The 26006-nt window shown below is 46.1% G+C and overlaps 1 protein-coding gene across 1 annotated transcript in view; it reads left to right on the top strand.

Moving 5' to 3' along the window:
• LOC137544792 (rho GTPase-activating protein 42-like) overlaps positions 1-26006 on the top strand; it is a 397590-nt gene that overhangs the window by 335736 nt on the left and 35848 nt on the right. The window contains exon 9 of the mRNA XM_068265881.1: positions 23520-23620. Coding sequence (XP_068121982.1) covers positions 23520-23620 — 101 coding nt within the window. The remainder of the gene's footprint in view (positions 1-23519; positions 23621-26006) is intronic.

The raw sequence follows: 26006 nt of genomic DNA, 5'->3' as shown, positions 1-26006 counted from the left end.
TACTTTGAATAGTGGTAATCATTAACAGCCTGCTCCCCATCCCCTTCTTGCACCTCTGACACTGTAGTTGCCTTTGGCAGGTTTTGGTGCGTCATATCAATTGTTATATATAGAGTGCTTGGGGGGGCCCCAATTGTAAAACGTGCATCAGGGCCCACAGCTCCTTAGCTATGCCACTGGTAAGATTATCTCTCTGTTTATAAGATAACAGCTTTATTAGCCTATTTTTTAATGCATTGAGTGCCTCCATCCCTGTTGTAGTGTCCCATTTAGATACACTTAGGGACAATAACCTCTGAACTATCCATAACACATTACCATGGATAAACAGCATATCATAGATATGACTGCAGACATACACTATCACAGAGATTTCCAGGAACAATAGCTATTTAATAATTACAGCCGTCACGTCACCTGAACTGGAGTTGCACAGACATTAACAAGCTCAGCTACACTCGCTGGACACTTTATAAGGTACACCTTGCTAAACACTGGTTTGTACACTGTTTTGCCTTCAGAACTGTCTTAAAGGGAACTGAGCAGATATTTTTTTAAGAGACTCTGCAACAAAATTTCCAGCCTTATTTCTTCTATCCTATAAGTTCCTATACCTGTTCTAATGTGGTCTGAATTACTGCAGCCTTTCCTAGTTGCACAGTGGCTGTATTATCTCTGTTATATAATCTAATCTTCTTTCCTCCTATGGCTTTGTCAGGCTCAGGCACTCAGACAGGAATGTGCTGTTCTGCTGTGATAGGATAGAAGCTATACACACTCTCTCCACACCCCCTGCAGGCTCTGTGTGAGTCACAGACTGAGCTGTTCTCAGCCTATCACACTCTGGTTAGAAGCCATCTCTTTTGTTTGTAAAAACTGCCTAAAACTGGCAATTACAAGCCAGGATTGCAGCAGGGAGTGGCAGAAACAGCACAGAGGGGCCCAGGAGAACATAATGAATAGAATGGTATGCTTTTTATTGTAAGAATTTTAGAGTACAGATTCTCTTTAAAGCGGAATATAACCCTGCATTTCAACTTTGCTCTAAAACATTATTTACAGCATATTATATACAAAAAGCATTTTTTTTTACTAGACCAGCATTGGAAGGGTTAAACACAGAGGTTTTAAGTGTGCAGATGTTCAGATAGTTACATTCTATTTAGTTATATGTATATATTTAGAAATGTTGCACACTCTTTGGCTGTCCTCCAACTCCTTCTCAGTGAGAGAGATGAGTCACAATAAACACTTAGATACATTTGTGTAAACAAAAAGTATCTAACTCAAGTTCGGATGGGTCTGCAGAAATCTCTAGGGACTTTAAAGCCCTGTGTAACCCTTCCAATGCTGGTCTAGTAAAAAAAAAATGCTGGTTGCGTATAATATACTGTAAATAATGTTTTAGAGCAAAGTTGAAATGCAGGGTTATATTCCGCTTTAAAATGAACCTCCCTATAAGGGAAACTCATATATTGTGCTATTTGGAGAGCGGGGTTATGGTGAGTTTCGCTTCTTTGCTTATCCTTTGACCCCAGGCCCGTAGGGAATGTGCCATCCTCTCCAAAGAGAGCTCACACTGTACCAAATTATGTACTCCCCAGCAGTGTCTCTCTCACCCCTGTGTAGCAACGCACGCCAGGAAATATAGCCCATGGATACGAGTACGAGAAGTACATCACACCTGGTCTTGAATGCATTGGGAGAAAAAGGTTTCAGGACATACTGTATTTTTGGCAAATAAAACGCTCTGGAATATAAGAGGAATATAAGACACACCTAGGTTTAGAGGGCAAAAACCATGGAAAAAAATATCCTAAACCTGGTGTGTCCATGGTGCAGGAGCATCTTGTAGATGTTATCCCCCAATTATTGTGTCCTCTTCTGTCCCCCTCTGATCTTCCTGTGTGTCCTCTTCTGTCCCCCTGTGCCCTCATTAACTCCCCTTCTGTCTCCCTGTGTCCTCCATGGCATCACTTCTGTCCCCCTGTGCCCTCATTGGCTCCCCTTCTGTCTCCCTGTGTCCTCCATGGCATCACTTCTGCCCCCTTATCTCCACTTCCCTTGTTGGCTCACCTTCTGTCCCACTTGGACCCCCTTCTTTCCCCTGCGTCCTCCTTGCTCTTCTTCTGTGTGTGTCTCCTCCGTTCTTCCCATAAGGTGAGACGTGCTGCCGCTAATTGTATTTATGCACAGGGAGTGGAGGAGACCAGGTGGGAGTGGAGGGGGATTCAATGCATGGAGCCCCTGACATTGCGGCGGGTTGGGGGTGCATATCGATGGGCATTTGTAAGTCGGGGATTGCCTGTATTTGGCATATAAGACGCAGGGAGTTTTTCTCCCTTATGTTTTGGGGAGTAAAAGTGCCTTATATGCCGGAAAATACATGAATTGCCTTAGCTAAAGATCACTGGGAAGTGTGGGGCTAAATATCAATGTACAGCAATATATAGATATAGGAAGTGTTTCTGATGAACAAGGAAAATTACCATAGCATTGGGTATTCTGAATAATGTAGTAAATTATATTTTATGTTGTTACACTGCCTGTTTAACTCAACGGTATTTTATATATTGTGCAACCTCATGAAATACAACTATTCTGATTGGCTGTTTTGCAAGTTCTTTATTTTTGTTCTAGTTGTTCCTTGCTCCAGTCTTAATCAATCAGTCTCGTTGACTGTGGACAGCCCAATGACCACAAAGTTACACACTTGCCAACTTCACTTAGCTGAGATTTTCCTATGTGAGATGTCTTTGGTTAAACCACTGGTCTGTTTTAATCAGCAGCTGTGTCGCTCCGAAGCCTTCTTGCGTTACGTTTGTGCTGTGCCTACAGAGGATTGCTCATGTCCAGGTCAGATGGAGAGCGTTTTATAGCGGATTTGGAATCAATATGTTTCTGGACACCTGCACAGTGTACATCCCATCCGCTTCCAGATCCAGCTAATGAGCCCCAACGGGGACGGCAGCTGCCTGTCGGCTGTGCGGAACATGCGCTGCCCTACTTGTGTCTTGGAATAGGACGCAGCGCTGATCTTCATTACACGCCTGTGATTAAGAGCACCGCTCATTAAGCGGGGGGTTTGCTGGCGGTGGTGGGATCTGTACAGCCCGAGGTTGGATAAAGGGCAGTGATTGAATTCCAGTTTCTGCTCATTTTACGCCAAGTAAAGATTTCACACAACGAAACTTACTCGTTTTCCAAAGTTTCTCTTTTGTTAGTGAATTTTGCTATAGTAGACTCCCTATATGGTGTTACACGCCAGGTGGTATAGAAGGGTATGTATTGCGGCGCTGTCTCAATCGTTGGGCGCTGGGTGGTGCCACTGATAGTAACATATTGGCAACTAGTGAAAAGCTTGTCTGTTTAATAACAGGTGCTAGGCAACTGTCCACAGCCGCATGCCACACACACCTGCAACCTCGCCCCTTCCACTTCATAGATGGGCACCTGACGTGCGCATGGCCGTGACCTGAAGCCCACCTGCATGCCACACATGCTTGCCAGGCAGCTGGCAAAGACACAGGAGGACGCAGGGACAGAGAGATTATTGTAAAGGAATATAATTACCAATATTTTACTGTGCACCACCCAGCACCTATTCTAACCTCAACCATCTGCTCTAAGAGCCCAACCCCCCCTCCTGATGCCCAACCCTACCCCCCCCCCCTTCCCGTAGGCAAATGGGCGCCGCCATAGGCTGTAGTGAAAATTACAGATATAGGGGCACTCAGTGAATAATTTGGGCACCGGCAATAAAGAGGTAGTTCGGCTGCTGGCAATAGCCAGTGCCCAAATTACGTATTCCCCTCGAGTTGCGACAACTCAGAGAGGGAATAGCATTAATGCCACCCAGGCGTTTTCCTGCAGTAAAGTGAGTCTTCTCTCGGCTCCACAATAAACAGAAATTTGGACCGGACCATATCAAATGGATGCCCTGTAGGTGCCTAACTCTGACCCCAGGGGTCAGCTGGATAGTGTACTGGTTAAGTCTGTAGGGTTTGAGCCTTTAGCCAAAGTTCAAATTCCGGCTCAAGCTAGTGGGTAGACAGTAAGGTGTCTGTGGGCAAGGCCCCCGGATGATCCTGGTCGCCCGTGGAGTGCGCCGTAAGTAACTGCAGTCCCGAAGCGCTTCCAAGTGTGCCAAGAGAGAAGTGCAATATCATTGTTATGTGTCTTGTTTAGCCCCCACCCATTACCTAATTCTTAACCCCCCTTGGGAGTGCCTAAACCACCCCCTTCTCCCCCAAGCTTATCCTTATTCCCCTAGTGAGTGCCTTACTCCCTCGGTGACAGCTGTTTCGCATCCTCCAGATGTTTGCTCACACGTTTCCGTCATTATGTCGTATTGCAAACTGGGATACTTTTGGTGGTGCGCTATCTTGTCTGCTATTTTTTAAGTTGTGAACTATACAGCCAGAACGAGCCAGTCTGGGTGGTAGCCTTACTCTTTACAGACTCTAAGGGACATTGGGTGTACCTGGACCTTTTTTCTACCCACTGCTTCATACAGGAAGCTGTCATTACATAGGTATGTTACTTCAGTTAATTGAAAAAGCTCTCTGCAATGACTTTGTTTCCAAGAAGAATGTGGAGAGCGCAAAGAGCTTGTCGGAGTGGGACATGAGAGTGACCCTGACAGCACAATAGGGCATAATAGTGGCACAGAGGGAGGGTAATAGAGATGCTAGGTGCTGTGAAGGGGGATACAGGATGAGGACAGTGGATGGGGAGACAGGTGGTACACAGGGACACTAAAGGCACAGGTGGGCAAAGTGGCGACATAGGAGGACAGTAGAGACAAAGGGAGGCACAGCAGCGACATAGCGGGACACTGCTGGCATGGGGAATGGGGGGGGGGGGGTACAGCGCTCCGACTTAGATACAAATTCAACTTAAAGGGATACTGTAGGGGGGTCGGGGGAAAATGAGCTGAACTTACCCGGGGCTTCTAATGGTCCCCCGCAGACATCCTGTGCCCGCGCAGCCACTCACCGATGCTCCGGCCCCGCCTCCAGTTCACTTCTGGAATTTCTGACTTTAAAGTCAGAAAACCACTGCGCCTGAGTTGCCGTGTCCTCGTTCCCGCAGATGTCACCAGGAGTGTATAGCAGAAGCCCAGTATGGTCTGTGCCTGCGCCGTGCGCTCCTGGTGACATCAGCGGGATTGAGGACACGGCAACGCAGGCGCAGTGGTTTTCTGAATTTAAAGTCAGAAATTCCAGAAGTGAACTGGAGGCGGGGCCGGAGCATCGGTGAGTGGCTGCGCGGCACAGGATGTCTGTGGGGGACCATTAGAAGCCCCGGGTAAGTTCAACTCATTTTCCCCCGACCCCCCTACAGTATCCCTTTAAGAACAGATCTACAGTCCCTATCTCATTTGTTAACCCGGGAACTACCTGTACTGTACAGTAAAACCTTGAATTGAGAGTAACTTGGTTTAAGAGCGCTTTACAATACAAGAAAGCATCACATCAGCACAACTGAGCTGATAGTTCTTCTCCCTTTGGCGCTGCAGAATTGTACTTAATTGTACTTCATCTGATTGTAGAGACTGTGCAAAGTCATTGGATAAACTCCTTCTTAAAGTGGACCTGAACTCAGAACTTCCTCTCTGCTCTAAAAGATACACAGCAGCATAATAACCTTTAAAGAAAAAAATATTTCTAGGTTACAGCTGATACAAATCCTAAAATAAATCTGCACTGTTTCTACTTCCTGATTCATGGAAGCAGACATATTGTTAATATCCTGTGCTTTCCAATGGCCTTATCTGCCATAGGCAGTCATGTGACACTGGGGAGAGATCAGAGTACAACTTGTGATTAGACACAAATGAGGGGGAATTAAACAGGCTAATTTCTCTAAATACATACAGGGTGCAATTCTCTATGTATTTCTTCAGTCCTGTGCAAAAGTTCAGGTCCACTTTAAAGCCACTCACAAAAGAAAAAAAGCTTGGGGTGACCCAACAGATATCAATGATTCTGTTATAGTGAAACGCTTTGGTTACATTTTTATTTTATACTATTTTACTATAACAGTTTTTGGATTGTGGAACGAATCAACTGGGTTTCTATTCATTCTTAGGGGGAAATTAGCCTTGATATAAGAGTGCTTTGGATTATAAGCATGTTTCGGGAACAAATTATGCTCGCAAATCAAGGTTCCACTGTATTACTGGTACCTTCTACTGGTTACCTGATACTCCCCTGGTGCTTGGCCAAAAGCAAACCTGTCAAATAAGCTTTTTGGTCTATCTCTGATCCACTCAGACAACCGAAGTAAAATGTCTTTGGTTCTCTTCTTGCTCATCTTCCTCACCCACAATATTCTCAGTGATATCACCATGGGTGCAAGCTTTGTTAGTCGCTGTGTTCTGTCACACGCTACGTGTTCTGTAAATTAAGTGTAACACGTATGCTCTCAGAGATAATGAGCCAGAGCTCTTATTTATACCTTCATGTTATTAGCTAGCTCATTTGTTTTTATTTTTACTATGGAGTTATTTTTTTTCCTCTGTACATTTTCATCTGCACAGCTTGAGCTCATGGCCATCTTGAGCTGAATAGACCTCTTGGGCAAGGCGTGTTGTTCTGGATTTCGGTCCACACTCCACCGCTGTGCACTGGCAACACTTAATCCTCGGGGTTCATTGAAAAACGTGCACCTTTGTCTTAAACAGTGTTTACTGAACAGCGAGCAATACGCCAAACAATACTTATGTTCTGCGGGGTCTAATGAATGTTATTCATGCCTCTACTTGACTTCTGTATAGAGAACCCTGAATACAACATTACAGATTTTATTCACGGGAAGTGTACATTGTGGCCTCATCTTTAATCAGTAAATACAGGTTATATACTGTAATGCACTATGTCATGGTTTGCCTTCACATGTAGGCTGTGTACTCTTTCTGGTAGTATTGCATGAAGAGTAGGGAATCCAGGAGCACTCGTAACCTGTTGCTGACCGCCTCACGCCAATTGGCGTGAACGCGGCGGTATCCCCAGGACCGCCTAACGCCATTTGGCATAAAGTCCTGGGGCGGAGATTGCAGGGAATCGCGCTCGCCGATGCACACGCATCCCCACTTGAGTGACCGTCATCAGTCTCCCAGTGGCGAGGAGACTGTTAGACCTATTTACATTGTACAGCGCTGCGATCTATAGCAACGCTGTACTCAGGACAGCCGTGTCACTCAGCTGTCCCCTGGGGAGGCTCAAGAGCGACTGTCTCTCATAGGCTAATGTCTCTGACAACCGATCGCGGTGATTGGCTGGCGGGGGAGGGAGGGAGGGAAAAAAATGAATTTAAAAAATTGTGACATTTAATAAAGAAAAAACACAAATATATAAATAAATAAACAAACATGTCAGCAAGGTTTAGAGCCCACCAACAGAAAGCTCTGTTGGTGGGCATAAAAGGCGGGCGGATGATTTGTGGGCTGACTTGTATGGCTCTGCAGTGAGCACTTAAAGCTGCAGAGCCCTAATTAGTAAAGAATACCCTAGTCACTAGGGGTGTGTAAGCCTATGGTCCTGAAGTGGTTAAAAGTTAATGATTCCTCATTTAAAAAATGCTTATAGCAATCAAACAGTGATTAAAAGGTACACAATACTTATCAGACAGAAGGCATCAATGTAGAGGTGCGGAGGATGGTCGACAATCGTTTCGTCCAGAGGGTTTTCTCAAGACGGTATGTCAATCCCAGCCACTTTAATACCTGGCTGGAGACACTCCCATCCTGTCACCACCCATCCACCAATTAACACAAGGAACTTGTCCCAAAATACACAAATCTACCCCAACAGAACATGACTCACCTATTGGGGTACAGGGCGTAGTCCCCCAGATCTGTGGGTTGGAAGGTTGTCAGTCCATGAGTGGTCCTCAAGTTGTATCACTGCATCAGAGAGCCGAGCTGGAATGCACTCGGCTCGAAAAGGGCATCTCCGCGTTACAGCCGCGTCACTTCCGCCCAACGAGCATATACGTATGCATGCGCAGACACAACTTCCACAACCATTGCGTACATGCGTACTCTTTCTTGTAGTCCAAACATGACATAGTCACCACTCCTTGTGCTTTTGGAGTGGAACACATTTCTCCATTTATAAGTCCATCCTAAACACTGGCATGGCTATGGCTCTCCAGGACTGGAGTTTTACAACTGTGGTCTATGGCATTAAACACAGCATAAAATTAACAGCTAAAACCATCTCACTGTTTTTCAAGGTACTAAAAGGGCTATGGCTTATTTCCACTGGGAGCTGTGGCTCCCGTTGTGCTGCATAGCCACAGTCTGAATCGCTAAGCTGTGCCATTGAGGGCTTAAGATTCGGCTGTGTACTGTATAAATCTGCAGCAGATTCATACTGAAGTGTGATCTGGACGGCAAGCCATGCGGTTTCCCCATGCAGCTCGCATACAGGAAAGGCTGCGAATCTGTAGCTTAAAGAGAGTCTGAAGCCTCCCAAAACACTGTTTTTACTTCACACACTCCAATGAGTTCTGGTTCACCATGAGGTTGCTGGTTAGTCTATACCTCTCGGTGTTACAAGCCCTACTCCATGGAGCCAAATTAATCCATGCCATACACTGATGAGGATCAAACAATCCGAAACAGTCTGTATGCATGTTGGATAACTATGGCTCTGTACAAATTAACAAGCTGACACATCATTGCATTCCAGCGGTTCTGGAGGTGTGTTTAGCTTCTAAGGGCAACAATGGTTAATTTGCATATATTCAGCAGTGATGCACTGGGAGACATCTCAAGCTCACTCCAACCTGAAATATCACAAATTCTTTCTGTTTTAAGAAAGCAAACTCTTTGTTTTCCTTAGTATTTTATTAAGGGGGCTTTTAGGACCATTGTAGCCCCTCACACACTCCAATGAGTTCTGGGTCACCATGAGCTTTCTGGTTAGCCTGTACCTCTCGGTGTTACAAGGCCTACTCCATAGAGCCAAATTAATCCATGCCATGCACTGATGAGGATCAAACAATCCGAAACAGTCTGTATGCCTGTTGGATTATTATGGGTCTGTACAAATTAACAAGCTGACACATCATTTCATTCCAGCGGTTCTGGAAGTGTGTTTAGCTTCTAAGGGCAACCATGGTTAATTTGCATATATTCAACAGTGATGCACTGGGAGACATCTCAAGCTCACTCCAACCTGAAATATCACAAATTCTTTCTGTTTTAAGAAAGCAAACTCTTTGTTTTTACTTCACAGTCCTTTTTAGCATTAATGCCATAGATGAAACATTCGGATTCCCCGCAGCTGAATTCTCAATTAATTACTCCCCCAAAAATCCCCCAAGAAGGTTTGGGACTCCTTCCGGGTAGAGGCAAAGCTTTGTGCAGTAGCTCTGCCTCTACTCGCGTCAATCTGCGCTGATCGCCGCCTCTCAGTGAAAGAAGAGTGAGAGGGGCGGGGAGAGGCGGCGATCAGCGCAGATTGATTGGACTGGAGGCAGAGCTACAGCCCAAAGCTCTGCCTCTCCCGGGCAGCAAAATCCACAACTTGGAAAGTTGTGGATTTTTGCCAAGAGATTTTTTTTTTGAGGGGGGGGTTAATTGAGTGTTAAGCCACAGGGGTGCGGCGATTAAGATAGGGCATTAATTCTAAAAAGGAGTCCACCATGCCCTCCATCTTTCTTATGTACTCTATTTCTCTTTCCCACATTCCTCTCCCTTTATGCCTCATTTTCCTGCATCTGTCCCTGTCTCTCCTTTCTATTATGTATTAATTCTCTCTCTCTCTCCTTCTCTCTGACATCTTCTGCAGCACTTTACAAAGTACATGGTGTTGATTGTTTTCACTCAGAGCTCACAATCTAATCCTACAATAGTCCAAGGCAAATGTCCTACCATATTATTATTATTATTATTATTAAGCATTTATATAGCACTGACATCTTCTGCAGCACTTTACAGAGTACATAGTCATGTCACTGACTGTCCTCGGAGGAGCTCACATTCTAATCCTACCATAGTCACAATCTAATGGCCTACCATATTATTATTATGTATTTATAAAGCACTGACACCTTCTGCAGCACTGTACAGAGTTAATAGTCATATCACTGACTGTCCTCAGAGGAGCTCACAATCTAATCCTACCATAGTTATAGTCTAATGTCCTACCATATTATTATTATGTATTTATATAGCAGTGACATCTTCTGCAGCACTTTACAGAGTACATAGTCATGTCACTGACTGTCCTCAGAGGAGCTCACAGTCTAATCCTACCATAGTTATAGTCTAAAGTCCTTCTGTATTATGATGTATTTATATAGCAGTGACATCTTCTGCAGCACTTTACAGAGTACATGGTCATGTCACTGACTGTCCTCAGAGGAGCTCACAGTCTAATCCTACCATAGTCATAGTCTAAAGTCCTTCTGTACTATGATGTATTTATATAGCACTGACATCTTTTGCAGCACTTTACAGAGTACAAAGTCATGTCATTGGCTTTCCTCAGAGGAGCTCACAACCTTATGCTAGGTACACACTATTAGATTTTCTGGCAGATTTACTGTCAGATTGATTATTTCCATCAAGTCCGATCTGATTTCTGACTGTTTTCCCTTCACTTCTATCAGAAATCGGTTGGAAATCAATTTAGAAATCAGATTGGACATGTTGGAAATAATCAATCTGACAATAAATCTGCCACAAAATCTGTGTGTACCCAGCATAATCCTACCATAGTCATAGTCTGTTTTCACCATACACTTGTTTTGGGGGAAGCCAACTAACTTACTATTGTAAGACAGAGTTCTAAATCCAGCTCCGATTGCGCTTTCTGCTATAACCTGATTGGCGGTCACCCCGACCCAGGCTTTTGATTACTGCTAATAGGCTTTTTTACCCCAAGCCTGGGTTGCTGGGAGGGAGGGGGGTGTAATCTATGTAATTACATGTAATGCTGCTTTACACTGTATACATTTGCTCATAAAAAAAGATATGGCTTTGGGCTGTGACTGCCGTGAAAGGGCCTCTAGGTTGTGTTTTCCCCCCAGGCCAAAAGGTCCCAGTCCTCCCCTGGTGGAGGAGATATAGGCACAAAGAGACAGAGCATGGGGGAGAGGAGAAATGGCAGGGAAATCTCACTAGGCCGGCTGGCTTCCTCTGTCCCATTTGAGGAAGAGTTTATGAGGAAAGAAGCCATTGTATTTGGGAGTGAGGAGATGGGAGGAGGGGGGCCTGGGAAGAAGAGACACACACACTTGAAAAACAAGAGATAAGAAACTCCAGCTGGCAATACAGCTAATTGCCTGGCGTTTACTGCTTACATTTAGGATGTACTGTGCAGGTCCTGCTTCCTCTCTCTTCCATGTGTCTCAGAGATGCACCCAGCCTGACCGCAGTCCTGTCTCTATTCACCGCTCAGAGCTGCCTGTCACACTTTGAAATTGCCGGTAAGAAAGGGGCGGGAGGGAGAGGTGTGCCATATAGAGTAGTGTTGTCCGGATCATGAACGATTCGGATCTTTGATCCGAATCTATTTTATGAGTCGATCATCCGAATCATCAAAATGAACGATTCGGATCGCAAAAGGGGCGGGGCCAGGAGCGACACGCCCCCTCTCAGCGGGCAGCGGGGTCCTGGAAGCAGGGATCGCTCTGTTGGATGGGAGGCAGCCTTGCAGGGAGACAGGTAGATGGGAGAGAGGGGACATGGGTGCCACTGCCAGATATGTGTAGACATGGGCGTCCGCAGAAAATTTTCCAGGGGGGGGCAAAAAGTGCGGAGTTAAAAATTTGGGCTGGTGTACGCGCGCCAAAAAATGGAGCTACGTCATGCGGCGCGCGTAGCGCGCCGCGCCGAAAAATGGGTGTGGTCATGAACCAGAATGTGGGTGTGGTCGTGGGTGGAGACAAGTTTACATGAACTAAGCAATGGTGGGACATTAGATTAGGACAGTGGTGGCGAACCTTTTGGAGGTCGAGTGTCCAAACTGCAAAGTCACTTTACTATCACAAAGTGCCAACAGCAATTTAAACTAAATACAAACGTTTTAACTCATACATGAACATTATGGAAAATTAAGTTGAAAATAAACTGTGAAGATAAACAATTTCATCCATCGTACTCCTGAAAAAAATTATTCATTTTTTTTAGAACCTCCCAGTTTCATTTTCTGTTTTAAAAAGCAGAAAAAGTAGGTTTAATGCTATTGTCTCATATGATGATGATTCAGCTTTTTCCATAGTCTCGCAGTTAGCAATCATGTGACCCCCAACAAGACAAATTCAGCAATCATGAGGCCCCCCCCATCAAGACAAATTCAGCAATCATGAGGCCCCCAACATGACCAACTCAGCAATCATGAGGCCCCCAACAAGACAAATTCAGCAATCATGAGGCCCCCAACAAGACAAATTCAGCAATCATGAGGCCCCCAACAAGACAAATTCAGCAATCTTGAGGCCCCCAACAAATCATGAGGCCCCCAACAAGACAAAGTCAGTAACCATGAGGCCCGCAACAAGACAAATTCAGCAGTCATGAGGCACATAAATAGACAGCTTTTCACATAAATAGGCAGAATGCCCCCTTAATATGTAGACACCTCTCACCTGGCAGCAGTTCCCCAAAATACACTCAATCTGACAGCAGTGGTTCCCCAAAAATAGGTAGCCCCAGGTCTATAGGTGTCCCCAGAATAGGTGGCCAGCGGTATAGATGTCCCCAGAACTGGTAGCCAGGGGTAGAGATGTCCCCAGAACAGGTAGCCAGGGGTATATGTGCCCAGTATATGTAGGCAAGGGTATATGTCCCAGTATATGTAGGCAGGGGGTATATGTCCCAGTATATGTAGCCAGGGGGATATGTCCCAGTATATGTAGGCAGGGGTATATGTCCCAGTATATGTAGCCAGGGGTATATGTCCCAGTATATGTAGGCGGGGGTATATGTCCCAGTATATGTAGGCAGGGGTATATGTCCCAGTATATGTAGGCAAGGGGTATATGTCCCAGTATATGTAGGCAGGTGTATATGTCCCAGTATATGTAGGCAGGGGTATATGTCCCAGTATATGTAGGCAGGGGTATATGTCCCAGTATATGTAGGCAGGGGTATATGTCCCAGACAGTATATGTAGGCAGGGGTATATGTCCCAGACAGTATATGTAGGCAGGGGTATATGTCCCAGACAGTATATGTAGGCAGGGGTATATGTCCCAGTATATGTAGGCAGGGGTATATGTCCCAGTATATGTAGGCAGGGGTATATGTCCCAGTATATGTAGGCAGGGGTATATGTCCCAGACAGTATATGTAGGCAGGGGTATATGTAGGCAGGGGTATATGTCCCAGTATATGTAGGCAGGGGTATATGTCCCAGACAGTATATGTAGGCAGGGGTATATGTCCCAGACAGTATATGTAGGCAGGGGTATATGTCCCAGACAGTATATGTAGGCAGGGGTATATGTCCCAGTATATGTAGGCAGGGGTATATGTCCCAGTATATGTAGGCAGGGGTATATGTCCCGGTATATGTAGCCAGGGGGATATGTCCCCAGAAAAAGTGGCCATGTGTGCAGGAGGAGGGGAGCAGCGGAGAGAAGAGGGAGAGCTATGGGCACTCACCTTAGGGGGCTCTCCCTCCCTCTCTCGCTCTCCCCTCCGGAGTCCGGAATGAAGTGTGCAGCGGCTGGCAGCGGTGGGCGGAACTTACCTCCTCTCGTCGCACGCGCCAGATGGATTAGCCGCTACTCTGGCCTGATCCAGACCAGAGTGCGGCACCAAAACTTCAGGCGCAGGAGCGAGAGGAGGTAAGTTCCGCCCACCGCTGCCAGCCGCTGCACACTTCATTCCGGAGGGGACAGCGAGGGAGAGAGAGACCCCTAAGGTGAGGGAAGGGGGGGAGACGTCCGCCCTTCCCCACTGTGCCCATAGCGCTCTCTCTCTTCTCTGCATGTTCCCCTCCTGCTGGCTGCACGGGCACGCGGCCAGGGGGGGGCAGCGGGCGGCCAGGCTCGGGCAGATGCCCGGTTTTGCCATATGTGCGGACGCCCATGTGTGTAGAGCACACATACTGGCTGCAATGTGCTGCTCATTATAGGCTGGCTGTTCCGTAGTGCTGCACAGTGAACACATTGGAAACTTTTGGCTCAGCACAGCTCAGTAACTTTGCAGGCACTGTGATTGAAAGGCAATATAATCCTCCTGCACTCGGCACTAAACAGCTGCACTTATCTTCTGGGAATGCTTTTTTTCACTGTGCGACCTTTTCTTTCAAAGTGTACAGATGAACATATAGGTGAAATATATGTAAAGCATATGATTGCAGCATGTGGGTATTACGTGCAAACATTTCTGCTCTCTGCTCGTCCCTCCTCCCTTCTCTGTCCACTCCCTGCCCTCTGTCCATCTTCTCCCCTTCTCTGTGTGTCCACCCCCCTCCCCTTCTCCTGTCCACAGACCTGTCCTGCTGTTCATTTCACCCCCGAATGCTTCCGGTAGTAAAATGATCCGAGATTCGGATCAAAGATCCGGATCTCTTCAATGATCCGATTCGAATCATCCGGATCATTGAAAAGATCCGAACTTCCCATCTCTAATATAGAGATGGGAAGTTCGGATCTTTTCAATGATCCGGATGATTCGAATCGGATCATTGAAGAGATCCGGATCTTTGATCCGAATCTCGGATCATTTTACTACCGGAAGCATTCGGGGGTGAAATGAACAGCAGGACAGGTCTGTGGACAGGAGAAGGGGAGGGGGGTGGACAGACAGAGAAGGGGAGAAGATGGACAGAGGGCAGGGAGTGGACAGAGAAGGGACGAGCAGAGAGCAGAAATGTTTGCACGTAATACCCACATGCTGAAGTCATATGCTTTACATGTATTTCACCTATATGTTCATCTGTACACTTTGAAAGAAAAGGTCGCACAGTGAAAGAAAGCATTCCCAGAAGATAAGTGCAGCTGTTTAGTGCCGAGTGCAGGAGGATTATATTGCCTTTCAATCACACTGTCTGCAAAGTTACTGAGCTGAGCCAAAAAGCTTCCAATGTGGTCACTGTGCAGCACTACGGAACAGCCAGCCTATAATCAGCAGCACGTTATAGCCAGTATGTGTGCTCTACACATATCTGGCAGTGGCACCCATGTCCCCTCTCTCCCAACTACCTGTCTCCCTGCCAGGCTTCCTCCCTTCCAACAGAGCAATCCATCTCAGCTCTGCTTCCAGGACCCAGCTGAGAGGGGGCGTGTTGCTCCTGGCCCCGCCCCTTTTGCGATCCGAATCACTCATTTTGATGATTCGGATGATCGACTCATAAAATAGATTCGGATCAAAGATCCGAATCGTTCATGATCCGGACAACACTAGGAAGAAGAACAGTATATAGTACATTGCCTGCACGTCACGCTGGCTGCTCAGCTGATACTCCGTCGGGCCAGCTGCTGGTGAGACTGATCACCGCAGCCTCCCTACTGATGGAGACGCAGCCAGGGGACCTTCAGAGAGCAGGAGAGGAAAGAAGTCGGCCCTTTCCTCTTTTGCTAGGCTTCAGCCAGCGGCCCAAAACACAGAGACAGGAGGCGGCCCGGGGGGAGATTGCCACCCATCCCCCCGGGCCAGTCCGCCCCTGAAAAGGACTGTGAAGTAAAAACAGTGTTTTTGGGAGGCTTCAGACTCTCTTTAAAATTCAAGCGTTTTACCTCATTTAGCTGCTAATTGATACGCTTGCCTTTACCAGCATTTTCAGATTGTGTTGGAAGTACCTTTGACGGATGTCGCTCGTCAGGGATCAGGACTGGATCCCCTTGAGCGACATCGCTGGGCCGGTCTGCACACACGCGTGTCATCTGTGTAGCTGACGACGTGCTGTGTTGCTGTGTGGGCGGAACCACAGAGGGGCAAGGAGTGGCATGTGCGTGATGTCACATGGCCGGCAGAGGAGCTGCGCTAACAATGGGATCGGCGGGGGATCGGTATCGCTGAGGGTGGGAAGATCCACCCCAATGGAACCCTCTCGGGTTGGGGGCCGCCGGCTGCCTGATTATCAGCTAAAACGGTTGTTATCGGCCGCTTCAGCCGACTTAAGTTAGGCGTGTGTTTGAGCCTTTAATAAACTGTGTAAGCATGGTAGAAAAGTTCCTGCTGTATCCGGGGAGGAAGCAGATAACTTTCTCTCCTTAATTTGCTCACTTACTTAGGAATCAGTCTGATCATTTAACAGAGGCGCCTCTATAGCTATAGAGGTGCTTGTTCCAGAATTGGACCTATTACTGTGTTTCTCCTTTCCGATTGCCTGATGAAGCGGGAGCTTTGCCCGTGAAACGCGTTGCATACCTGGAGAATCCCCAATAAATGTTACTGTTATAAAATAACAGCGTATTGACTGGTCTATTTTTTACCTGAGAGGTGTGTCCACCTACACTCCTCCTTTTAAGCGGATTTTAATTATTTTATACTTATAGGCGCCTCTGTTATTCTTGTTTTAATTTCTCTACAGTCCACCCTGGGTGGAGGGGTTTTTTTTTTCCCCATTTTTCTATCTACAGAGAGCGACTTTTTAATGCCTGAATGGGGTCAGGCTCTAATTGTCCCCACCTGCAGGTACAGTGGTTGCCTTTGCGGTAACCCAGACTTGATTATTAACATACTACACCATATTTGGCTCTCTGTCTCTTTGTTTTATTTGTTTTTTCAAAGCTACCAGTCTGATCATTTGTCCTGCAGCCGACAATAATATCAGCTTCAGTAAGGTGTAAATATGAATTTAACCATTTAAGGACTGCAGTCATAAAACCCCTTAACCCCCTTGCCGTTATGATTCTTTCCAGAATTTAGGGTCTAAAAGACGTGCAATTTTTTTCCACTCTTTAAGATCCTAAAACCTGAAAAAAAATCATTCTGGCAGGGAGATCTGCAGCAGAATAAAAAAAATTACCTTCCTGGGCTCCAGCGCTGCAGTTTTCAATTTGTCCACTAAATGGTGCTAATATACATATAAACGAACTTCTCTATATTTCTCTAATATAGAGAAGTTTGTTTTAAATATTAGCCCCGCCCCCGATGACGTCACGCCGCCACCGCCACTCCGATTGGCCGCCGGGTCCGCGGAAGAATAGCGGGGACATGGGGATCCTGGCGGCCAGGGAAAGACCCCACCCTGCCGGGGAGAGAGGCTGGAGTCCTGCTGCGCAGCGCGATCGCGCGTGGGACTCCAAAACTACAGGTACAGCGCTGCACTCCCTACCCCGACCTGAGCTCGGGATCACCGATAGCAGCTGATTTTTTCTACCCCGAGCTCAGGTCGGGAATACAGCCAGGGAGGTTAAAGTGGACCCAAATTAAAAATACAAGATTTCAGAAATAAAATGTATTTTCTAAATTATAATAATAAATAGCAGCCTTTTTTCAGCTGCATGATGACAAATATAAAATATTTTACATTTATTGGAGGAACCCCTCCCATCCTTTCAAATTGCCGGGACAGAATCCGGCAAAATGCTGGAGTAGGTAGTGTCTGGCAATGGAGGAATTGCTAATGGCTGCCACCTGTATAACCCTAGTTATTAAAAGAGAAGGCTGAAAAGCATGCACTGAAATGCTCATAGGCTTGAAGGAGTGTTTATTTATCTTTGTATGTGTCAGAATGGTGCAACTAAATATTTTGAATTAAAAAAAATTGGTTTGGGTCCGCTTTAAAGAGTAACTGTTAGGCAGAAAATACACAATAAGTTCTCTACTGCATGCTAATAGAGCAGTAGAAAGGATGCTAACCAGGCAATGTAAAAGTTTCAAATCATTATTAGGGCCTGTTTCCACTACACGCAGATTAGATGCAGAATGGATGCAGAAAAACTGACTCTAATGAATGCCTATGGGAAAATCTGCATCAGAAAAGTCGGGTTTAGTGGAAACAGGCCCATAGGCATTCATTGGAGTCAGTTATTCTGCATCCATTCTGCATCCAATCTGCGTGTAGTGGAAACAGGCCCTTACTTTTGTAGATTTCTCTCCTCATGCCCTAGGCTCTAAAAGTGTACGCAAGCCGCAGAGAGAAGTGACAGGCATGCTGAATCAGCCTGATTGGCTGATGCCTCTGTCACTCATCTCTCTGCACTGCGATTGGCCGCCTGGTCTCCCCTTGTCTGCGCTGGTCGCCGCTGCTGTTAGAGCGCACGGAGGGGGGCCAGAGGCTATCTCCTGTCACTGTCCTCTGCCCCCCTCCTCCAGTGGCATGTCCGCGCCCCCCCCCCCCCCCCCCCCGCGCCGTTCTGCCGCCGCCGCATTCTCCTTTTTCCCCACACTGAGCTTTGGGGAAGGATAAAGGTGGTGCACACACACAGACTCCCGGAATAATGGTTCCAGGCACTGCAGTATCCTACACTATGCACTAGTGCAGAGAATAGATGGGAACGACAGCGCTTGGATCCATTATTAGGTGAGTCTGTGTGTGGCTGCTGCATTTATTCCTCCCCGCTGTGCTCAGAGTCAGTGCGGGGAGGAGGGGGATGCTGGCGGTGGGGAAGATCTAGCCGGACACAAGATGGCCCCTGCCAGCAACAGGAGCCTTCTAATATATAAACATGAAAATAACAGAAATCAAAACGTGGACACTACGATACATCTGTCATGTAAGTAGAGCATGTATTTATCTACTTACATATGTGTTTTTTTTGAGGGGGCATTTTAGAGCTAACAGTTGCTCTTTAAAGAGAATCTGTATTGTTAAAATCGCTCAAAAGTAAACATACCAGTGCGTTAGGGGACATCTCCTATTACCCTCTGTCACAATTTTGCCGCTCCTCGCCGCATTAAAAGTGGTTAAAAACAGTTTTAAAAAGTTTGTTTGTAAACAAACAAAATGGCCACCAAAACAGAAAGTAGGTTGATGTACAGTATGTCCACACATAGAAAATACATCCATACACAAGCAGGCTGTATACAGCATTCCTTTTGAATCTCAAGAGATCATTTGTGTGTTTCTTTCCCCCATGCACTGAAGTTTCAGGCTGCTCTTTTATTACTGCAAACAGCTTTGCCCTTGTTTGTAATTCCTCAGTAAGTGAAAGCCCAGCCAGCTCAGAGGACGATTTATCCAGCTGATTAGAGCAGCTTCTCTCTTCTCTCTTATCTAAATAACACACAGGCAGTGTGCATAGAGGGGCCAGGAAGGGTGAGTTCATAGCAGAACCACAACACTGAAGAACTTGGCAGCCTTCCAGACACAGACGACAAGTCTGACAGGGGAAAGATACATTGATTTATTACAGAGACTGTCATAGTAGAAAGTGCTGCAGTTAGCCAGAACACATTAGAATAGCTTTTGGAACATGTAGGATGATAAAAAACAGGATGCAATTTTTGTTACGGAGTCTCTTTAAGGACCAGACACTTTTTTTCCATTCAGACCACTGCAGCTTTCACGGTTTATTGCTCGTTCATACAACCTACCACCTAAATGAATTTTACATCCTTTTCTTGTCACTAATATAGCTTTCTTTTGGTGCTATTTGATTGCTGCTGTGATTTTTAGTTTTTATTATATTCATCAAAAAAGACATGAATTTTGTCAAAAAAATGATTTTTTTTAACTTTCTGTGCTGACATTTTTCAAATAAAGTAACATTTCTATATGCATTTTTGTCCAAATGTAGTGTACTACATGTCTTTGATTTTAAAAAATGCAATAAGTGTATATTTATTGGTTTGGGTTAAAGTTATAGCGTTTACAAACTATGGTGCAAAAAGTGAATTTTCCCATTTGAAGCATCTCTGACTTTTCTGAGCACCTGTCATGTTTCATGAGGTGCTAGAATTCCAGGATAGTATAAATACCCCCCAAATGACCCCATTTTGGAAAGAAGACATCCCAAAGTATTCACTAAGAGGCATGGTGAGTTCATAAAAGATTTTATTTTTTGTCACAAGTAAGCGGAAAACGACACTTTGTGACAAAAGAATAAAGAAAAGTTTCCATTTCTGCTAACTTGTGACAAAAAAAAATGAAATCTGCCACGGACTCACCATGCCCCTCTCTGAATACTTTGGGGTGTCTACTTTCCAAAATGGGGTCATTTGTGGGGTGTGTTTACTGTCTTGGCATTTTTGGGGGTGCTAAATTGTAAGCACCCCTGTAAAGCCTAAAGGTGCTCATAGGCCCCTTAGTGCACCTAGGCTGCAAAAAAGTGTCACAAATGTGGTATCGCCGTACTCAGGAGAAGTAGTATATTGTGTTTTGGGGTGTATTTTTACATATACCCATGCTGGGTGGGAGAAATATCTCTGTAAATGAGATTTTTTTTTTATTTTTTTACACACAGTTGTCCATTTACAGAGATATTTTTCCCACCCAGCATGGGTATGTGTAAAAATACACCCCAAAATACATTATACTACTTCTCCTGAGTACGGCGATACCACATGTGTGACACTTTTTTGCAGCCTAGGTGCGCTAAGGGGCCCAAAGTCCAATGAGTACCTTTAGGATTTCACAGGTCATTTTGAGGCATTTGGTTCCAGACTACTCCTCACACTTTAGGGCCTCTAAAATGCCAGGGCAGTATAGGAACCCCACAAGTGACCCCATTTTAGAAAGAAGACACCCCAAGGTATTCCGGTAGGAGTATGGTGAGTTCATAGAAGATTATTTTTATTTCTGTCACAAGTTAACGGAAATTGAATTTTATTGTTTTTTTTGTTTTTTTTTACAAAGTGTCATTTTCCACTAACTTGTGACAAAAAATAAAATCTTCTATGAACTCACCATACACCTAACGGAATACCTTGGGGTGTCTTCTTTCTAAAATGGGGTCACTTGTGGGGTTCCTATACTGCCCTGGCATTTTAGAGGCCCAAAACCGTGAGGAGTAGTCTGGAAACCAAATGCCTCAAAATGACTGTTCAGGGGTATAAGCATCTGCAAATTTTGATGACAGGTGATGTATGAGGGGCCGAATTTTGTGGAATTTTGTGGAACCGGTCATAAGCAGGGTGGCCTCTTAGATGACAGGTTGTATTGGCACTGAAGTGCAGGAAGCGCAGGATGTTCTCAAATTGTGACCTGGACATGGCAGCAGAGAACATGGGCTTGTGTGTATTGGGTGCGTAGACCAATAAGACCACAATACATTCTTTTTGACTAGACCCATGTTAAGGAGAAGGCCCCAAAAAATGTTACGTTCGGAAACTTGGAGTGGTTTCCACCGAAAAGGCTGGGCATGGTAGCTTCTTGGATTGGCGGTTGCGTATTGTGTGGCATAACGGTTGGTCTCAAGTCGTAGAGACCAGCAGTGATCAGAAAAAAGAATTCTGTCACTGCGGTGGGGCAGGTGAGGGTTTAGCCGGGTGATCAGAAGCCTGCAGGGGGCAGATTAGGGCCTGATCTGATGGATAGGAGTGCTAGGGGGTGACAGATGGTGACAGGAGGTGATTGATGGGTGTCTCAGGGGGTGATTAGAGGGGAGAATAGATGCAATCAATGCACTGGGGAGGTGATCGGAAGGGGGTCTGAGGGGGATCTAAGGGTTTGGCCGAGTGATCAGGAGCCCACACGGAGCAAATTAGGGCCTGATCTGATGGGTAGGTGTGCTGGCGTGTGACAGGAGGCGATTGATGGGTGTCTCAGGGTGTGATTAGAGGGGGGAATAGATGCAAGCAATGCTCTGGGGAGGTGATCAGGGAGGGGTCTGAGGGCAATTTGAGGGTGTGGGCGGGTAATTGGGTACCCGCAAGGGGCAGATTAGGGCCTGATCTGATGGATAGCAGTAACAGGGGGTGATTGATGGGTGATTGATGGGTGATCAGTGGGTGATTAGAGGGGAGAACAGATGTAAATAATGCACTGGGGAGGCGATAAGGTGGGGGGGGGGGGGATCTGAGGGCGATCTGAGGGTGTGGGCAGGTGTTTGGGTGCCTGCAAGGGGCACATTAGGGTCTGATCTGATGGGTAGCAGTGACAGGGGGTGACGGGGTGATTGATAGGTGATCAGGGTGGGATTACAGGGGAGAATAGATGCAAGCAATGCACTGGCGAGGTGATCAGGGGGGTCTGAGGGCGATCTGAGGGTGTGGGCGGTTGATTTGGTGCCCGTAAGGGGCAGATGAGGGTCTGATCTGATGGGTAGCAGTGACAGGGGGTGATTGATGGGTGATCAGTTGGTGATTAGAGGGGAAAACAGATGTAAATAATGCACTGGGGAGGTGATAAGGGGGGGTATGAGGGCGATCTGAGGGTGTGGGTGGGTGTTTGGGTGCCCGCAAGGGGCAGATTAGGGTCAGATCTGATGGGTAGCAGTGACAGGTGGTGACAGGGGGTGACGGGGTGATTGATAGGTGATCCGGGTGTGATTAGAGGGGAGAATAGATGCAAGCAATGCACTTGCGAGGTGATCAGGGGGGTCTAATGGCGTTCTGAGGGTGTGGGCGGGTAATTGGGTGCCTGCAAGGGGAAGATGAGGGTCTGATCTGATGGGTAGCAGTGACAGGTGGTGAAAGGGTGTGATTGATGGGTGATCAGTCGGTGATTAGAGGGGAGAACAGATGTAAACAATGCACTTGGGAGTTGATCTGAGGGCAGGTCTGCGGGCGATCTGATGGTGTGGGCGGGTGATCAGGTGCCCGCAAGGGGCAGGTTAGGGTCTGATCTGATGGGTGGCAGTGACAGGTGGTGACAGGGGGTGATTGATGGGTGATCAGTGGGTGATTACAGGGGAGAATAGATGTATACAGTACACGGGGGGTGTCTGGGGAGGATCTGAGGGTGTGGGGGGTGATCAGGAGCCCCCAGGGGGCAGTTTAGGACCTGATTTAAAATATAGCGTTGACAGATAGTGACAGGGGGTGATTGATGGGTGATTAGGGGGGTGATTGGGTGCAAACAGTGATCTGAGGGGCTGATTGGGGGGGGGGTCTGAGGGGTGCTGTGGGCGATCAGGGGGCAGGGGGGGGGCAGGATCAGTGTGCTGTTGTGCTTACATACACAGCTGCAACCTGTCCTGGTGGTCCCTCGATCACTGGGACCACCGGGGCAGGAGGCAGCCTGTATAATACACTTTGTATACATTACAAAGTATATTATACACATTCAATGCGGCGATCGAGGGGTTAACAACCCGCCGGTGCTTCTAAACAGCCGGCGGGTTGACATCGCGGAGTCTAATGCCGGCGGATGCGCGCGATCCCCGGCTAATTAGTCCCCCAGGTGCCGCCGCCAATTGGCGTTACTCGGTCCTGGGGGTGCCACTTTGCTGCCGCCAATTGGCTGTGGGCGGTCGGCAAGTGGATAAATGACATCAGACCAGTCTTATAATGTTTCATATTCATTTTTTACTGTGTTAACTGCATTAGAGCAAAAATTTGAAACATTTTTGAAACATTTTGAGTGTAATCCTAGTTTAAAGTTAACAAATAACAAAAAACTAATTTTGTATATTAGTGCAGGCAGAAACTGTTCCTAATATCTGTATGAAGTATCAGACAACCCCTCCCTGATGCCTTTCTCGCTTCTCCCATTATTCAGGGCCTCTTGGATTCACCTGGACCCGCCATTACTGCACTTACGACAAAAGCAGCAAAACATTCACCATGAGTGTGTCAGAGACCAAATCAGGCGGGAAAGTGGTAAGCTGTTCCATCACTTATTTCATTTCAGTTTTCCTCCTAAACTGCATCATTTGTTCTGAGCATATACTTGGGATTGCATGCGGTTATTCAAACGCTAGAAGTATGAAAGGTTAAAGTACGTGGAGTTCCTTTCAGCATTACAAAATAAACCTAAACATGTTAACAGCACTTAAAGTACACCCGAAGTGAGAGGCATATCTTATGGAGGCTGCCATATTTATTTCCTTTTACCTCATTTGGGACCAAACGCTCTGGCCTCTTTAGGCTGGTTTCACAGTGGGACGTTAAAGTACCACGTTACAGCAGCCAGTAACACAGCCCAACTCACAGTACTGTAAAATCAATGCGCTTGTTCACAGTGCACACGTTGCGTTACATAGTAACGCAGCATGTTTAAACAAAGTGCTGCATGCTGTACGATATACTGGGCTAAGCCACGTTAGACTGTTTGCACATGCTCAGTAATGTTGGAGGAGGAGGTCTCTCCTCCTCCCCAGCCAGCCACATGGCTAATTAATATTCACTGCACTGTGGTGACTGGTGGTGGGACTGTAGTGTTGTCCGGATCATGAACGAATCGTTCATTTGATCCGGATCTTTTTTGTGAGTCGAATCATCCGGATCATCACAGTGAAAGATTCGGTTCACAGTGGATGTCTGTCTGGAAGAAACAGGAACATACAGAATGTACAGTGCAGGGAAAGTCCTGTCCTGCTAGTCATTTCACCCCCAATCTGCTTCCCTAGTAAAATGATTCAAATGATTCGGTTAAAAGATCCGGATCTTTTCAATGATCCGATTCGAATGATCTGAATTCTTAAAAAGATCCGGACTTCCTATCACTAACCTGGAGCAGCTGCTTTGAGAGCTGCATAACGCAGCTCAATCTGACGTCCAACTTCAACACCACCATGCGTTGCGTTAGGGGCACGTTATGTGAGCATAACATCCCCTAAAACGCAACGTCTTGGTGGGAAAGTAGCCTAAAAGACCAGAGCCCTTTTTTTTCATTTACCACTTCTTGAGCACTGTGATTGGCTCACATGAATGGGCACGGTGTCCAAAAACTGATGTGCGAAAATATGTGCATGTTTTCAGAGCACCCCAGTGTGAACCTACCTTAAAGTAAACCAAGCAGCATTTTTACCCCAGGGCATCTCAATAACATCTTAATAGCACATTAAAAATGCATCCTAACAATGTGGCTCATTATTACTAAAAGGCCTGCTGTAATTAGCAGTAGCAATGAGCAAACAAAAGTTTTCATCAGCAGGGGGTGAGAAGATAGGAGACTTTTCTTCAAACAGTTTGGATAAGTCACACTTGATTACATTCACACCTTCCCCTGGATAAATAAGGGCAGAGGGTAGAAGGGGGGAAATGGCAGCTCCAACAGCTATTAGACACGGGACAAACTGCAAGGAAAAACAAAACTGCTAGAATCCCTTTAACAGATGGATGAGCTTTTGGCCACCCATGTGAATAGGAAACATGGAAAAAAAGCCATATGAGGTGATGAAAAAGTTAATACATCCAATTTAGGAGGATATAGCTGCAGCGGTGAATGAATAATGATTCTAGAAAGTAGAAATTTCCATTAACCTTGCTAATGAGTGTATTTTTTAGAAAGGTTTAATTTTGCTTCAGGTTTGTTTTAACCGAATTAAAATAAGTGGCATGCACCTCTACAGGAAATTCAAACTACTTACCGAGGATTGAATAAAACTCAATTCACCTTTCATTAAAAACATAAATAATCTCATTCTGCTTTAAACTGTTTAAAGTATTAATAATCAATACTATCACTGAGTCATTAAGCTCGGGTTTAACTTCAATTAACACATCAGTTAGAACCTAGTCCACCTGTAATAATAGGGGACTCTAGCCACCGATAAATTGTCTGCTTAAGACGAGTTCAAACCAGGTCGCTTCTCCTACAGAGAGATTTACAGGGAAAAGTGGAGTCCGCAGGTTAAACCGCCCTTCCCATCCTGACTGTATCTTACTCCAAGTCCCAGCACTTCCTGTACTTCACTTTACTGAAGTAAAAGAAAGGGAAAAAAAACAGATACCTGTGAAGAGGGAAGGCTCTGAATCCAATAGATTGGGGGTGTCAAACTCAAATACAAAGTGGGCCGACATTGTACTTGGGAACCCAGTAGTGGGCCAACCTCGGTGTCCACTGGCCACCTTCTTCCCTTATAAAGTTCCCAGGTGGGCCCCCCTCCATGCCCTATACAAATCCCTGGTGTTTAGTGCTTTCTCCCTCCCTCCCTCCCCCATATGGCTTCCCCAGTGTTTTAGGGCTTCACCTCCAGTATAGCTTCCCTGGTGGTCTAGAGTGGGCCAAACATAATGCAAAGTGGGGAAACCACTTGGGGGC

This window comes from Hyperolius riggenbachi, chromosome 2, assembly GCF_040937935.1.
Source record: "Hyperolius riggenbachi isolate aHypRig1 chromosome 2, aHypRig1.pri, whole genome shotgun sequence".
Taxonomy (NCBI): Eukaryota; Metazoa; Chordata; class Amphibia; order Anura; family Hyperoliidae; genus Hyperolius; species Hyperolius riggenbachi.
Note: the sequence above shows the minus strand (reverse complement) of the source record. Positions and strands in the feature narration are given on the sequence as shown.